This window comes from Panthera pardus, unplaced genomic scaffold (genome assembly GCF_024362965.1).
Source record: "Panthera pardus isolate Hobbes unplaced genomic scaffold, ASM2436296v1 HiC_scaffold_16, whole genome shotgun sequence".
NCBI lineage: Eukaryota > Metazoa > Chordata > Mammalia > Carnivora > Felidae > Panthera > Panthera pardus.
Genome location: NW_026526721.1, coordinates 146247386 through 146265323, shown reverse-complemented (window position 1 = coordinate 146265323; position 17938 = coordinate 146247386). Strand labels below are relative to the sequence as shown.

At 35.6% G+C, this 17938-nt stretch overlaps 1 protein-coding gene across 1 annotated transcript in view; it reads right to left on the bottom strand.

The window, feature by feature from the left end:
- STT3B (STT3 oligosaccharyltransferase complex catalytic subunit B) overlaps window positions 1-17938 on the bottom strand; it is a 106010-nt gene that overhangs the window by 39389 nt on the left and 48683 nt on the right. The window contains exon 3 of the mRNA XM_019422852.2: window positions 15325-15612. Within this exon, the coding sequence (XP_019278397.1) occupies window positions 15325-15612 (288 nt within the window). The remainder of the gene's footprint in view (window positions 1-15324; window positions 15613-17938) is intronic.

Genomic DNA, 17938 nt, shown 5'->3' with positions numbered 1-17938 from the left:
GAAACAGCTAGAATAACTTAAGCATTAACCTCAACTAGCTAGAAAGGAGCAAACCAAATACAAAGTAGAATAATAAAAGTCAAGAATTCAGTGAAATAGAAAACAAATACAGAGAAAAATAAATGAAACCAAAAGTTGGATAAAATTTAACTAGACTGATAAGAAAAGAGAGAAGATACAAATGACCATTACTAAGAATAAGAGAGGTAATACCACTGCAGACTGTACAGAAATTCAAGAATTATAAAAGAATATGATGTAGTATTTGTGCCAGGAAATCAGACCATTTATGTGATAAGAAAATTTTCAAAAAAAGAGATCTTTTAAAGAAACAAAATCAGAACAGAACTGTGTCAATAAAGATTGAATTAGTAATTGAACAATCTTCCCAGGTTCAGATGGCTTCACTGGTGAAAAGTATCAACAGTTAAGGAAGGCACAATACCAATCCTATAAAAATTCTTTCAGAGAATAGACAGGGAAACACTCCCCTAACTTATTTTAGAAGCTCAGAATAACCTTGATATCAAAGCCAGACAAAGATATCACAAGAAAAGAAAACATATTAATATCCCTCATGGAAACAGAGAAAAAATTCTTAACAAAATAAAATCAACACAAAACCAACAATATAAAAAAAGATTATACGCCATAAACAAGTCCAATTTCTTCCATGAATTCAAAGTTGTTTTAACATTGGAAAAAAAAATTAATGCAGTGGTTCCCAACTGGGGAATAGGGACTGAATACTCCTGGCATCTAGCGTGTAGAGGGAAGGGATGCTGCTAAACATTCTACAACACACAAGACAAGAAATAACTGCCTGGCCCCAAATGTCAATAGTGTTGAAGGAGAGAAACCCTGAATTAATGTAATTAAGTACAAAATCATACAAATCCTCAATAGACACAAAAAAGCTACTGACAAAATCTAATACCCATTTATGGTAAAAATTCTCAAACTGAAAATATATAAAAACTTCCCCAAGCTATGATCAAGGACATCTGTAAAAAAACAACTAACATTATACTTAATGGTGAAAGCCTGAATGCTTTCCTCTTAAAATCAGGAAAGAAAGGATGTGCAGTCTCACTGCTTCTTTTTTTTTTTTTAATTTTTTTTTCAACGTTTTTTATTTATTTTTGGGACAGAGAGAGACAGAGCATGAACGGGGGAGGGGCAGAGAGAGAGGGAGACACAGAATCGGAAACAGGCTCCAGGCTCCGAGCCATCAGCCCAGAGCCTGACGCGGGGCTCGAACTCACGGACCGCGAGTCTCACTGCTTCTATTGAACACGCTGCTTCTACTATACTGGTTCTAACCAGTACAATCAGGCAAGGTAAAAAAATTTAATTTATGCTCTCAGAAAGACATTGTTAAAAATACAAAAAAAGACAAGCTACTGACTGAGAGCAAATGTTTGCAAAACATATATCTGATAGAGAATGTATTTCCAAAATATATAAAGAGCTCTTACAACTCAATAAGAAAACAACCCAACCAAAACATAGGCAAAAGGTTTGAAGAGACATTTCACCAAAGAAGAATCAGAATGGGAAATAAGCACATGAAAAGATGCTCAATTATTAGTCATTGGAGTAAAGCAAATTAAAACCACGAGACACCACAACATACTTACTAGAATGGCTAAAATTTAAAAATCTGAACATACCATGTGCTGGTAAAAAAGTAAAAGCAATGCCTCATATTGTGATGGAGGGAATGAAAAATAACAAAGCCACTCCGGAAAACTTTTTGGGAGCTGTTTATACAATTAAACTTGTACTTATAAACCAGCAACCCCACACCTAGGCACTTATTCAAGAGGAATACAAATATATGCCCATGTGCAACACTGTATGCAACTATTTATAGCCACTTTATTATCACCCAAAATTGGAAAACAAAATAAGCTACGGTACACTCATATCGTACAGCCATACATACTACTCAGCAATAAAAAACAGCAAACTACAAAATCATGCAACAATGGATGACTTATGCTAAGTCAAGCTAAGCAAGACATAAAGGGCCACCCTTTACTGTACTGTTTCTACAACACACCTTATGGAAACCAAACTCCCAAAGATATGTAGACAGAAATCAGACCTGTGGTTTCAAGGAATTTGGGTTAAGGAGAGGAATGATTACAAAGGCACAGGGGAAAAACCTTTAAAAAAAATTCTATAGGAGGCAATGATATATATGTATGCACTGTTCCTTGTACTATTTTATCTGTATCAGCCTTGTTGTTGGTGAATAGTAACAACAGAAGTAAAAATAAGCATGTACTCATCAATTTCTGTGTTCCTATAATGTTCTATACATTTACATGCATTAACTTACTTAAACTATGTAATGTAAGAACGATTATTACTTCTATTTTATAGCTGATGTAACAGACATGCGGGTAGTTTCAACAACTTTCAATGAACATAGAAAAAGAAAAAGAAAAAACAAACAAAAAAACCCAACTCTCAGTGACAATAGCTAATATTCAGAAAAGAAATATCCAGACCATGGTGGTTTGGCTTCAAAGACGGTATTCTTCACAACTTGATCTTGATTTAAAAAAATAAACTAAACAAACAAACAAGGTTAAGGGTGCCTGAGGGGCTCAGTTGGTTAAGGGCCTGACTCTTGATAAGGGCTAAGGTCATGATCTTACAGTCTGGTTCCTGAGTTGGAGCCCTGCATTGGCTAGGGCTTTGCACTGACAGTGCAGAGCCTGTTTGGGATTTGCTCTCCTCTCTCTCTCTCTCTCTCTCTCTCTCTCTCTCTCTGCCTCTCCTCTGCTCACGTGTGTGTGTGTGTGTGTGTGTGTGTGTGTGCTCTCTCTTTCTCAAGAGAGAGAGAAAAAAAAGGTTAGAATCTATAGAACACGAATCTAAAAGCATATTAAAAATTGTCTGTGGGGGTGCCTGGGTGGCTCAGTCGGTTAAGTGTCAGACTTCTGCTCAGGTCATGATCTCGAGGTTTGTGAGTTCGAGCCCCGCATCGGTCTCTGTGCTGACAGCTTGGAGCCTGGAGTCTGCTTCAGATTCTGTGTCTCCCTCTCTCTCTGTCCTTCCCCCACTTGCACTCACGCTCTCTCTCTCTCTCAAAAATAAACATTAAAAAATTTTTTTTCTTAAATGTCTGTCATCAGTGCTTTGAAAACAGAGTACTGTATCTTAAAAATTTTAAAGATGTAACTTGTAAAAAAAAAGGTTCAGCAGTTGGTTTAAAAGTAAACACACCAGATGAGGAATCAGTAGACAACTTACATTTACATTTTAGCGATTACATATAAAATGTTTTTATCTTCATAATGTCATTTGGCTACAAACAACTTTTCAGAGTAGTCAGAGCTGTTAGTACTTTATTTTCAATTGGTAATGATCAGATATTAAATAAACGTAATTATCTATTGCAACTCTGTAGCCAAAACATTTTTATTTCATTTATAAGGAAAATGAATGAGATTAAAGTGTCAAATATCTTGCCACAAGTCAGAAAACAGCTTTCTAAGCCAGAACTCCAAACCAACTCATTTCAAATACTGAAGCTGTTTCCACTTTAAACCCAATTTATTTTAAGTATGTTAGTTTAAAAAATAGAACAAAAAAACTCACTACATAATCTTTTAGTCCTTAGGATGCTTTTCATCATTTTGTCACTCCATCATTCTTAAAAGCAATATGATAACTCAAAATGCTCAACATCACTCATCATCAGGGAAATACAGTTCAAAATCACAATGAGATACCACCTCACACCTGTCAGAATGGCTAACATTAACAACTCAGGCAACAACAGATGTTGGCGAGGATGCGGAGAAAGAGGATCTCTTTTGCATTGCTGTTGGGAATGCAAACTGGTGCAGCCACTCTGGAAAACAGTATGGAGGTTCCTCAAAAAATTAAAAGTAGAACTATCCTACGACCCAGCAGCTGCACTACTAGGTATTTACCCAAGGGATACAGGTGTGCTGTTTCAGAGGGGCACCCGCACCCCAATGTTTATAGCAGCACTATCAACAATAGCCAAAGTATGGAAAGAGCCCAATGTCCATCGATGGATGAATGCACAAAGAAGATGTGGTATATGTGTATATACACACACACACACACACACACACATATATACATACGTACACAATGGAGTATTACTCGGCAATCAAAAAGAATGAAATCTTGCCATTTGCATCTATGTGGATGGAACTGGAAGGTATTATGCTAAGTGAAATTAGTCAGAGAAAGACAAAAATCATATGACTTCACTCACATGAGGACTTGAAGAGACAAAACAGATGAACATAAAGGAAGGGAAACAAAAATAATATAAAAACAGAGGGGGACAAAACAGAAGAGACTCATAAATGTGGAGAACAAACTGAGGGTTACTGGAGAGGTTTTGGGAGGGGGGATGGGCTAAATGGGTAAGAGGCACTAAGGAATCTACTCCTGAAATCACTGTTGCACTATATGCTAACTAATTTGGATGTAAATTTAAAAAAATAAAAAAGTAAAATTAAAAAAAAAAAAAAGCAATATGATAACTCACAATTTCCCCTACCAGGTCACCAACTTCATTTAACTCTAAATAATCAACATATATAAAAGCACCAGTTCCACACTGTGTTCTATAAAAGCATCTGTTGAATTAATTAAAAAAAAAATTAAGCCGCTTAAAAAAAGAATGTTGTAATGGAGAACTCGGAAATAAAATTCATATGGAAATACAAAGGACCCTAAATGGCCTAACAAAAATTATTAGTGTATACAAGTATTTTTTTTTTTAATGCTTATTTATTTTGAGAAAGAGCAAACAGGGAAGGGGCAGACAGAGAGGGAGAGAGAATGTCTGAAGCAGGGCTCAGAGACTGACACAGGGCTCAAACTCATGAACCATGAGATCATGACCCAAGCCAAAATCAAGAGTTGGCCACTTAACTGACTGGGCCACTTAGGCACCCCAAGAGCTAGTATTATTTTAACTTTGATTTATAACTCCAAATTTAGTCTTCTACATACTTTAAGAAACTAATACAAAGAATTATTAGTTTATGTTTTTGCACACACAATGTATAAAAATCTAATTTGGTGACATTGCCAATCAAAAGGGGGTAGGAACAGAGTTGTGAGAAGATTTTTATATATTATTAAAGATGAGCTAGTATAAACTGAAATAAGAGTAGTATAGTATTAGATTGCTAAATGTAACCCCCACGATAACCACAAAGAAAACAGCAAGAACATATACACAAAAGGAAATGAGAAATGCATTTAAACATTTCACTACAAAAAAACTAAAGACAAAAGACAATAATAAAGGAAATGAGAGACAGAAAAACTACTAGGCATATGAAAATAAGTAGCAAAATGACAGAAATAAGGTCCTTCTTATCAATAATTACTTTAGATTAAATTACACTCTCCAATCAAGACAAAGACTGGTGGAATAGATAACAACACATGGTACAACTATATTCTGCCTCCCAGACACTCACTTTAGATCTAAAGACACAAATATACTGAAACTTAAAAGGATGGAAAAAGATACTCCATGCAAACAGTAATGAACTGTTACTATACAGAGAATGGGTGACTATACTAATGTCAGACACAACAAACTTTAAATCAAAAAAGGTTTCAAGACAAAAAGGACAATACATATTAACAAAACTTGCAATGCTGTAAGTATAACAATTACAACATTTAGACACTTCATGACAGACCATCAAAATATATGAAGCAAAAACTGACAGAAATTAAGTGAGAAACAGTTCTATAATAGTTGGGGATTTCAATACACCACTAGATAACTGGTAGAACCAGAAAGAAGAAACCGAGGACTTCACATAATACACCAAATAGACCCAATAAGAAAAAGGACACACATTCCACTCAAGTACACATGGGACATATTCTAGGATAGACCATATCTTAGGCAACAGATTAATTCTACAGAGATAGATACAGCAGAATACATATTCTCTGACCACAACTGGGTAAAATTAGAAACCAATAACAGAAGTGAAATGAGAAAATTCACAATTTTGTGGAAATTAAACAAAATGCCCTTAACAACCAATGGATGAAAGAAGAAATAACAGGGAAATTTAAAAATACTTACAGAGGAAAGAAACTGAAAACACAACACACCAAAACTCATGGGAGGTTGCAAAGTAGTGCTAAGAGAAAAAATACCTATAAACACATCATTAAAAAACAAAACAAACAAAAAAACCAGATTTCAAATTAACAACCTAACTGTAAAACTTAAGGAACTAGACAAAGAACAAACTAAACCCAAAACTACTAAAGAAAGAACATAATAAAAATTAGAAGTAAGCAAAATAAAGAATAAAAAAAATAATAAAATCAATGAAACCAAAAAGGAGTCCTTTGAAAACATCAACAGAATTGACAAATCTTTAGCTAGGTACACTAAGAAAAAAAAAAAGAAAGTCAAATCACCACATCAGAAATGAAAATGTAAACATTACTACTAATTCTGTAGAAATTAAAAGTATCATAAGAAAGTGCTATGAATAACTGTACTCTAACAAACTGGATAACTGAGATGAAACAGGACAAATTCCTATACATATAAAATCTACTAATACTAAATCACATAGAAACAGAAAATCTGAATAGACTTATAACTAATAAAGAGATTGGACCAGTAATCAAAAATCTCTCAACAAAGGGGCACTTGGGTGGCTCAGTCAGTTGAGCGTCCAACTTCAGCTCAGGTCATGATCTTGCAGTCTGTGAGTTTGAGCCCCATGCCGGGCTCTGTGCTGACAGCTCAGAGCCTGGAGCCTGCTTCGGATTCTGTGTCTCCCTCTCTCTCTGCCCCAAAAATAAATTTTTTTTAATAAGAAAATAAAATTCTCAACAAAGAAAAGCCCAGGACCTGATGGCTTCATTGGTAAATTTTACAAAACTTTAAAAGAACTAATATTGATACTTCTCAAAATTTTCTAAAACATTGAAGAGGATGAAGCGTTCCCAATTCATTCCATCAAACCAACATTATACCCTGATACCAAAGCCAGACAGAAACACAAGAAAACCTACTGACCAATTATCACCCATGAACACTGATGCAAAAACCCTCAACAGAATACTAAAAACCAAATTTAGCAAGTATGAATTCCCAGAGAGATTGAATACCAGCAGTATTCAGCCAAGAGAAAGAAAAAGGGTCATAAAGAAATATAGAAGACAGAAAATCCAAGAAAAACAGTGAAATAAACTGATATTTAAGATTTCAAAGACAACCTCTCAGAAATAGTTATCAATCTACATGTTGAAAGAGAGCACCGTTACCAGAAAGGTCAATTCTGGGACACATCTAGAAAATTTATTATTTTAATGATATTGAAAAAAAAATTACTTCAGGAAAAAAAAAGACCACTTTTCTTATGAAACAATGAAATTAGGTTCTTGACAGTAGGAAGCAAAATAAAATGCAGGTGGTACAATTTTAATAAATTCAAGCAAAGAATGTATGACCTAGAATTTTATATCCAGCTCAACTCTCAAGCTATCGAAAAACAGGTTTAAACCTGCAAGGACTTGAGGAATGAATACTGTTCTTATGAGACTCTCCTAAGGAGTCCTCTAGAGGAATATCTCAGTCCAACTGAGAAATATGTATAAAAAATATTTTAAAATATGAATATACAAAGTATCATGTACTAATATATAACATATATTACATATTTAATAACAGTGTATGTTAATATACCATATGTAATAAAGGTCATATATGAAAAACCCACAGCAAACATACTAAATAGTGAAAGACTGAAGCTTTTCCTGTAAGATCAGGAACAAGACAAGGCCCACTTTCACCCCCCCCCCCCCCACTTTCACAACTTCTTTGCAACATACTACAGTTGACCACTGAACAACGCAGGGATTAGGGGCACTGACATTCACACAATCGCAAATCTGCATATACCTTTTAACTCCTCCAAACTTTACTAATAGCCTACTGTTGACTGGAAGCCTTACCCCTAACATAATCAGTTAATCGACACATATTTTGTATGTTGCATGTATTTTATAATGTACTCTTACAATAAAGTAAGCAAAATATTTTACTTTAATGTTTATTTATTTTAGGAGAGAGAGAGTGTAAGCGGGCATAGAGAGAGGAAGAGAGAGAATCCCAAGCAGGTTCCATGCTCAGAGCAGAGCCTGATGTGGGCCTTGATCCTACAACCATGAGATCATGACCTGACCCAAAATCAAGAGTCAGTCACTTAACCAATTGAGCCACCCAGGTGCCCCATGGAAAATATTTAAAAAATCATAAGAAAAGAAAAACACATTTATATACTGAACTGTATTTATCCAAAAAAACCCCATATAAGTGGATTGGTGTTGTTCAAGGGTCATTTGTACTTGAAGTTCTAACCAGAGCTATTAGGCAAGAAAAAGAAAAGGTATCCAAATTAGAAATAAGTAAAATGATTGTTTGCAAATTGTATGATCTTCTATGCAGAAAATTCCAGATTACACACACACACACACACACACACACACACACACACACACACACACACACTGTTAGATCTAATAAATGAATTCAGCTAAATAGTGGGATACACAAAACCAATACATAAACATCAGCTGTATTTCTATATATTGACAATGAACAATCTGAAAAGGAAATTACTGAAAAAAAATTCCAATTTCAATAGTATCAAAATGAATAAAATAATACATATGAATTAACTAATGAGGTAAAAGACTTATACAACTCTAAAACATCATTATAATAAAGGCATAAATAAATGGAAATGTACCATGCTCTTTCATGAACTGGAAGACAATAATAAGATGATAGTATTCAAAGTAATCTATGAAGGTTAATGTATTCTGATTCAAAATCCCAATGATGTTTTTTTGCAAAAGTAAAAACCCCATTCTAAAATTCATATAGCATCTCAAAACAACTCTAATAACCAAAGTATCTTGAAAAAGAACAAAGCCAGACAAAATACACTTCCTGATTTTAAAACTTACTAAAAAGCTACAGTAATCAAAACAGTCTGGTGCTGGCTTTATAAAGACCTACAGACAGACAAGCAGAGCAGAATAAAGAACCCAGAAATAAATCTCTGCATATATGGTCAAATGATACTCAACAAGAGTCCCAAGATCATTAAATGGGGGAAAGGATAATCTTCAACAAATGGTGCTGAGAAAGGTGGACATCTGTGCAAAAATAATGATGTTGAACCCTTACCTAACACCATATACAAAATTCACTCAGAGATAAATCTAAGACCAAAAACTCTTAGAAGAAAACACACGGCAAAAGCTTCATGACATTAAATTTGGCAGTCATTTCTCAGATAGGACACCAAAGGCACAGCAACAAAAGAAAAGATAAACAAATTGAACTTCAAGGAAAATTAAAACTTGTGCATCAAAAGACAATGTCAACAGAGTAAAAAAGGCAACCCACAGAATGGGAGAAAATATTCAAAAGTCATGCATTTTAGAAAGGATTGATATCAAGAATATATAGAGAACTTCTAAAACTGATCAACAACAACAAAACCTGATTCAAAAAACAGGCAAAGGATATGAATAAACATTTCTCCACATATACAAATGGTGCAATTTTTGAAAAACCTATGGCCTTTTTATGTAAAGTTTACTTATTATTTTGAGAGAGAGGGAGAAAGAACGAATGGGGGAGGGGCAGAGAGTGAAGAGAGAGCAAGAAACCCAAGCAGGCTCTGCATCGCCAGGACAGAGCTCAGAGCCCAATGTGGGGCTCAAACTCAGGAACCATGAGATCATGACCTGAGCTGAAGTCAGATACTTAAATGACTACGCCACCCATGTGCCACTACCAATGGCCTTTTAACCACAAGCAAAGATGCTCAACATCATTAGATACCAGGGAAATGCAAATAAAAACTACAATGAGATACCACAGGTTTTGGCAAGGATGTGGCAAAATTGGAATCCTGTGTACTGTTGATGGGAATGTAAACTGGTACTACAGTGGCTACAGAAAACAGAATGGTTAATTCTTCAACAAACTGAAAACAGAACTGTCACATGACCTGGCAATTTCATTTCTGGGCAAATACCCCAAAGAATTGAGAGCAGGATCTCACAAATACCCATACACCTATGTTCATAGCAACATTATTCACAATAGGTAAAATACAAAAGCAACCTAAGTATCCATCAACAGATGAATGGATAAACAACATGTGGTATATAAACATAATGGAATGTTATCCAGACTTAAAAAAGAAGGAAATTCTGTTTTGTGCTACAACATGTATGGACCTTGAGGACATTATATTATGCTAAGTGAAATAAGCCAGTGACAAAAAGACAAAATTGTATCATTCCACTTGTATGAGATACTCAAGGTAATCAAAAATCACAGAGACTGAGTAGAATGGTGGTTGTCAGGGGATGGGGGGAGCGAAGAATGGGGAATTATTGTTTAATGGATGTAGTTTCAGGTTTTGCAAGGTGAAAAGCTATGGAGATGGATAGCAGTGATGGTGAATGTATTTAACATTACTGAATTCTACACTTATAAATGGTTAAATTTTTTTATTTTATTTTATTTTTTTTTAACGTTTATTTATTTTTGAGACAGAGAGAGACAGAGCATGAACAGGGGAGGGTCACAGAGAGAGGGAGACACAGAATCTGAAACAGGCTCCAGGCTCTGAGCTGTCAGCACAGAGCCTGACGCGGGGCTCGAACCCACCGACCGCGAGATCGTGACCTGAGCCGAAGTCGGACGCTTAACCGACCAAGCCACCCAGGCGCCCCAATGGTTAAATTTTTTTAATGTTTATTTTGAGAGGGGGAGCATGAGCAGGGCAGGGGCAGAGAGAGAGGGAGAGAAAGAATCCCAAGCAGGCTCTGTGCTGTTAGTACAGAACCTGACGTGGGGCTCAATCCCACAAACCGTGAGATCATGACCTGAGCTGAAATCAAGAGTCAGACACTTAACCGACTGAGCCATCTAGGCACCTCTAAATGGTTAAATTTCATGTTATGTGTATTTTACTATAATAAAAAGAAACCATATGAGATACCACTTCATGCCAATAGGTGATATCTTAAAACGCACGCGCACACACACACACACACACACACACACACACACCCACACACCCACACACAGAAAACATTAAGTATTGGTAAAGATTTAGAGACATTAAAACTTTCCTACGTTGTTGGTAGGAATGTAAAATGGTGCAACCACTGTGGGAAACAGTCTCGAGGTTTCTCAAAAAGCCAACCAGAGTTACCATGTGAACCAACAATTTTACTCTTAGATATATACTAAAGAGAAATGAAAACATACATCCCCCAAAAAACTTCGTACACAAAAGTTAGCAGCATTATTCATTATAATCAATATGTGAGAAAAACTCAATGTCCCATCAACTGATGATAGTTAAAAAAAAAATTGCAGTATATCCATATAATGAATTATTTATCCATTAAAAGAAATGAAGTATTGATACGTGTCAGTAACATGAATGATTATGCTAAGTGAATGGGAGCCAAACATAAAAGCGCATACATTTAAAAAAAATGTTTGTTTATTCACTTTGGAAGGTGGGGGCAGAAAGAGAGGGAGAAAGAATCCCAAGCAGGCTCCGTGCTATTAGTGCAGAGCCCGACACAGGGCCCGAACCCAGGAACTGCGGTATCATAACCAAGGCCTAGTTCAAGAATCCAAAGTGCAACCGACTGAGTCACCCAGGCGCCCCCACCCCATCCAGACTTCTAAATGAGAATACCTATTTGCTTGTTGATTTTATTAACATTTTTTTACTCACATAGCAAACTCCTTCAAAGTCCTTCCTCAAAATCACCCCTACTGCATGAAGTTGGTGCATATGATGGATATATGCTACATTTTTATACTTTCATTATAAATAGGTATAAACAACATATGGTATAATTTGTACTGTTTAAAATTTAAATAAGGATATTATACTGTACATATCCTACCTCAACTTATTTTTCCACTCGGCAGTATACTGTCAAGATCTATCAACGTTCGTACATACTTTTATAATTTAAAAAATTGCATGCCATTTGAAAGGCCTTAAACAGATGTTCCAAAACATTTTTTTTCTCAGCTGCACAAAATAAACTAAAAAAGTTTGTTTTTAAACATTTTTGGGTGAATACAGCAGCATTAGCAGCATCCTACTGCTTGTCAGCATCTTCATCTTCACAGGTGTTTTCTTCTGAAACTCAGTATCAAGTAACCATCTGACTGATCTGTTCTTCTCTGGAATTCCTTGCCAAAGTGAAAATATGCAAGAGCTCAGTAATTTTAAAAGATGAAATTTATTCAAGAGAAAAATAATGCTTCCACTCACCTAGCTACCTAAAAATATACTCAACGTATAAAAAATATATTCACATGTAATAATTTTGGCAGTTTTCAACATGAAAGAGTATGAGCATAGGCTACAGGTAAATTAACAGACAAACAAACAATTAAATACATGCAAGCTTTAAGCTGAAGCCAATACTAAGTAACATCCTTTTTACATGTTAAAAAGAACATTAAGTTTATAGAACTTGGCAACATACTTCTGGTTTCTAGTTTCAGAAGTACAGAATCATTCCATTCTAACAAAAAGTAAAAAGCTGAACAGACTAAAAAATCAACAACTCTTGGATCTGTAAGTGAGGAAATGACAGAGGACAAACTGGAGTAGCCAACCAGCCCTATCTACTTACGGAAGGCAGGTGGGGGGCGGGGGGGACACTGGTCAAGTTTACAGTCCAGCTTACTAAAAGACAGCTAATCCTAGAACTACAAAATGTTTTCTCTCTCCACACACCTTACATCCACTTTACTAAAGGCTTATTTACCATAATTCCTTTTACCTAGCAGATCATGTCTGGCTATGAGAAAAATATTGCAAAGTATACCAAAAGGCAAAAAACACAAGTTGAAGAGACAGAGCAAGCATCAGAACCACATACGACAAACATATTGGAATTATGAGATCAGAAATGTAAAACAATTACATTAATTACATTAATTAATATGCTAGGGGCACTAATGCATAAAGTAGACAGCATGCAGGAATAGATGGGTGATGTAAGTAGAGAGACAAATCTTAGGAAAGAACCAAAAAGCAATGTTAGAGATAAAAAATACTGTAACAAAAATGAAGAATGCCCTTGATGGGCTTATTAATGGACTGAACATAGCTGAGGAAAGAATCTCTGAACTAGAGGGTATCAACAGCAACCTCCAAAACTGAAAAGAAAAGAGAACAAAGACTGGAACAAAACAGAACAGAAAATCCAAGGGCTGTGGAACAACAACAAAATGTGTGATATACATGTGTGGAAATACCAGAAAAAAGAAAGAAAGGAATAAATATTTGAAACAATGACAGAAAATTTCTCCAAATCGATGTCAGACACCAAACCACAGATCAAGCACTAATGAATAAATGCCAAAAAGAATCCAACTACCCTGTACCAGGCACATCTTATCAAACTAGAGAAAATTAAAAGTAAAGAAAAAATGCTGAACGAAGAAACGGTAAAGACACCTTACCCAAAGTAGAACAAAGATAAGAATTACAGGACTTCTGGCCAGAAGAAGCCTGCTTCAGATTGTCTGTTCCCCTATCTCTCTGCCCCTGCTCCTGCACCACTTGTGCGTGTATGCTCTCTCTCTCAAAAAACAAATAAAACATTAAAAAACACCCCCAAAACAGTAAGTCTCTAGCCAGACTAAGAAAAAAAAAGAACACATAAATTACTACTTTTAGAAATGAATGAAGTGATGTCACTACAGTTCCCATGGGCATTTATTAAAAAAAAAATAAAGGAATACTATGAACAACCTTATGCCCACAATTTTGAGAACCTAAATTAAACGGACCAATTCCCTGAAAGACAAAAATCTGCCAAAACTCACACAAGAAGGAGACAGTCTAAAGAAATCTGTATCCTTTAAAGAAATTGAACCCATAATTAATGACCTTCTAAAACAGAAAGCAAAAGGCCAAGGTGGGTACACTGATGAATTCTACCAAACATTTAAGGAAGAAATTATACCAATTCTCTACAATCTTTCAGAAAATAGAAGGGGAATACCTCCTCATTCCATGAGACTAGTATGATCCTAATATCAAAACCAGGCAAAGACATTAAAAGAACACTACAGAGCCATATGTATTATGAACACAGATGTAAAAATCCTCAACAAAGTATTAGCAAATCAAATCCAGCAATGTACTGTAAGAATTATATACTATCATCAAGTGAGATTTATCCCTGCTATGAAAAGCTGGTTCAACATTTGAAAATTAATTAAAGGGTGCCTGGGTGGCTCAATCTTTAGGTGTCTGATTTCAGCTCAGGTCATAATCTCACGGGTTCATGAGTTTAAGCCCCACATCGGGCTCTCTGCTATTAGCTCATGCTTCAGGTCCTCTGTCCCCATCTCTCTCCCCGTCTCCACTTCACTCGTTCTCTCTTTTGCTCTCTTAAAATAAATGAACTTAAAAAAATTAATGTTTATCACATCAAAAAACTCAAGGAAAAAAGATCATGTAACTTTTATCAATACAGAAAAAACATTTGAAAAAATCTATCCATTCATGATAAAATCTCTCAGCAAATTAATAATAGAGTGGAACCTCCTCAACTTGATAATATCTACCAAAAATCTGTAGCTAACATCACACTTAATGTTGAGAAGTTCAAAGCTTTCCCACTAAGATCAGGAAGAAGTTAACAATGTCCCCTCTCACCACTCCTTTTGAACATCGTATTGGAAGTACTAGCTAATGCAATAAGACAAGAAAGGGAAATATAGGGTATATAAATTGGTAAGAAATAACTTGGTAAAAGCAAAGTAATGCTAGTTTTGCAACAGAATTCAAAATCCCAAGTCACTAAATCATATTTCAACTTATCTTAAGTATTTTTGACCCCTCTCTCCACCCAAAAAGAAACAAAATCAATAGATGCTTTCTGTCATCCTCTTTTTTGGAGCTATGACATATAAAGGATATTATCATCATCTGTTAAAACAGGCATAACAAGATTCTTGTAAAAAATCTTATATGCACACAGGGGTGGGAGGGGAAGAGGAAGGGAGAATGCACACATGAGCAGTACCTGACATTTTAAAATGTTATGGCATTATTAAGTTGATTATGAATAGAAATAGATCCCTATATGGAACTATAATTGATAAAGGACAAATGTATACAACCTACAGCATTTCCACAGAGTTCATAAGTATTAAATGGTAGCAAAACATTAAGTGTTACTTACCCATAAGTAGTATGTGAACTGAAGTGCAAAAATAGCAATGCCTTCATTATCAAAGGAGCCAGCTACTGAGCGAGAAATGTAACCTGGCACAATAGCAATAAAACAAGCAGCTAAAAGTCCTGCTCCTTGGTTCCAAAGTTCCCTGGTAAGCAGGAAAGTAGATATAGATGTAAGGCCGCTAAAAGTCGGTGCAAGGAACACACATACGTCTCTTATATGAACTGTTATGTTCAATGTATTTAAAATCCAATGGATGAGGCCAGCTGTTATCATCAACCCTGGGTAAACCTAGGAAGACAAAAATGGAAAATTTAACTGCATATAAAATAAGGGAATTAAAAAGACTAACATAAGTTCTTTTCTTTATTATTACATATTGTTTATAGTAAGTTTGAGAATAAGATCTCAAAACAGTTTGCCTTCTTCACTGAACTTCTACACTACAAAACTAAATGTTCTTTTGTATTGGATACAAAGGAAAAGCTTATAAATGGAGCAATACATATTTAAATAAACGATCAGATAGACTGATTAAAACTGAAAATGTTTAGAAATAGAAAACTGTCGGCAACTTTCTTATAGATTCTACTATTTTTTCACTATAAAACAGGGTCTTCGTCTAACTTACTCTTTTAAAAAAAATTTTTTTTTTTTACATTTACTTTTGAGAAACAGAGTGAGACAAAGTGTGAACGGGGGAGGGGTAGAGAGAAAAGGAGACACAGAATCTGAAGCAGGCTCCAGGCTCTGAGCAAGGGGTCAGCACAGAGCCTGATGCGGGGCTCGAAGCCACAAACTGTGAGATCATGACCTGAGCCGAAGTCGGACGCTCAATCGACTGAGCCACCCAGGTGCCCCCTAACTTACTCTTAAGTTTAGGGTTTTAACAGGCTCCAACGTTGCCCACACTTTTGTGTATGTAAGGGGAGTGAGAAAAAAAGAGAAGAAAAGTTATGTGCCATATTATTTAAGTGTCTTCCTGCCTTCCAAAGCCAAGATTTGGAATGTAAACAGCTCTAAATAGGGAAACAAAACAAAACAAAAAATACAACTAGTCAATTGGTGAATTCAAAGATAATTATTTTGGGATCCTGAAAGGTTGAGCATTTTTACACCACTTAGTATTTAAGGCTGGAAGAGAATAACAAGAAACTACAAGAGGCCAATTAAACCTTACCCTAAAAGAGGAACATGATAACATTAGGAGAATTCAGAGAAAAATAAGTAGGATATTATTTTTGAGCTATTCATAGGTGATTAAATGTGTATTTACATTTCCATCCTTATCTAACACCTGAAAGATTCTTTCCTTTCTTTTATCACAGAAACCACAAAAAAAAAAAGTTACGTTTCTTTTCCTAGCTATACTGATTAAAAGTGCAAACCCTCTATGGTCTTTAACTCCTTCCCTTGCTTCTTCTCCTTAGCACTTACCACCATTTAACATACTTTTCGTTACTTTATTTATTATCAATTAAACTCAACACCCTTAAAAGAATATAAACTCTGGAAGAGCAGGAAAAGTTTCCCCAGCACCCAGAACAACAATTAGCATAAAATAGATGCACAATACCTATTCAGTGCACGGAAGGAGAATGTGATTAAAGAAGGGGGTAAAGTGTGGCAATCATCACAATTCTTAAAAACTAAAATTTTGTGCTTTTTCACATAGAATACCAGGTCCCAACGCACAATTTTGACAGCCATATTAAAAAACAAAATGAAAATGAATCTGAAAGTACCTCTTAAGGTAGTCAATACATCCAAGATAATATGGCAGACTAAGCTGATACACAAAATATAGCCAAAATACATACAAGTAGAGGAGCAAAGGACCTTAAAAACCAACCAAACAAAAACACCCACCCAACAACAAAAACATATTTAAGCTCACAAGAAAGGGAAGCTTCTAGATGCCAAAAACATAGAAGGAATTTAAAGTAGGTTCTGATGCCAAGGGAGCCCCAATGAGAAAAGAAAAACACTCCAGGCTGGACACACATCTTTGAGACTGGAGGCTAGCAGGGCGGCTCCAGACAGGGATCAGAGAAAATACCTAATTCCCAGCACAAACCCAGGGTCTGTTTATGGAACTAGACTGGACAAATTATACCCACCCATCAAGGGAAGCAGTAAGGAATTTTTTTGCCTTACTTCCAAAGCTTTGAATAGAAACAAAATGAGAAACTCATTCAATACATGTGTAAATGTGAGTTCCACATTTACAACAACTTCAGATGTAAGAAGCCTCAAGCTGAGAAATAACCTCTAAAAACTGTCCTAAAACCAGTAAAACCCCTATTAGCTAGGGTGAAAGCAAATGAGAAAAAAGTATTACAAAAATGGTCCCAAATACCAGGACACTTGGAGAAGAAAACAAGCCCTCCAGTGACGACGAATTCAAAATAAAAAGTTATACACATGCCAGGAAACAAACTGTACTCATCAAATACTGCACTAAGGTATGTAACAGGATATATCTTCCTTATCTGCCCTGGAGACCATCATGACTCCTCTCCTTGTTTCTGTATCTCTGTTTACATCAAGGATAAGAAGAGGGGCGCCTGGGTGGCGCAGTCGGTTAAGCGTCCGACTTCAGCCAGGTCACGATCTT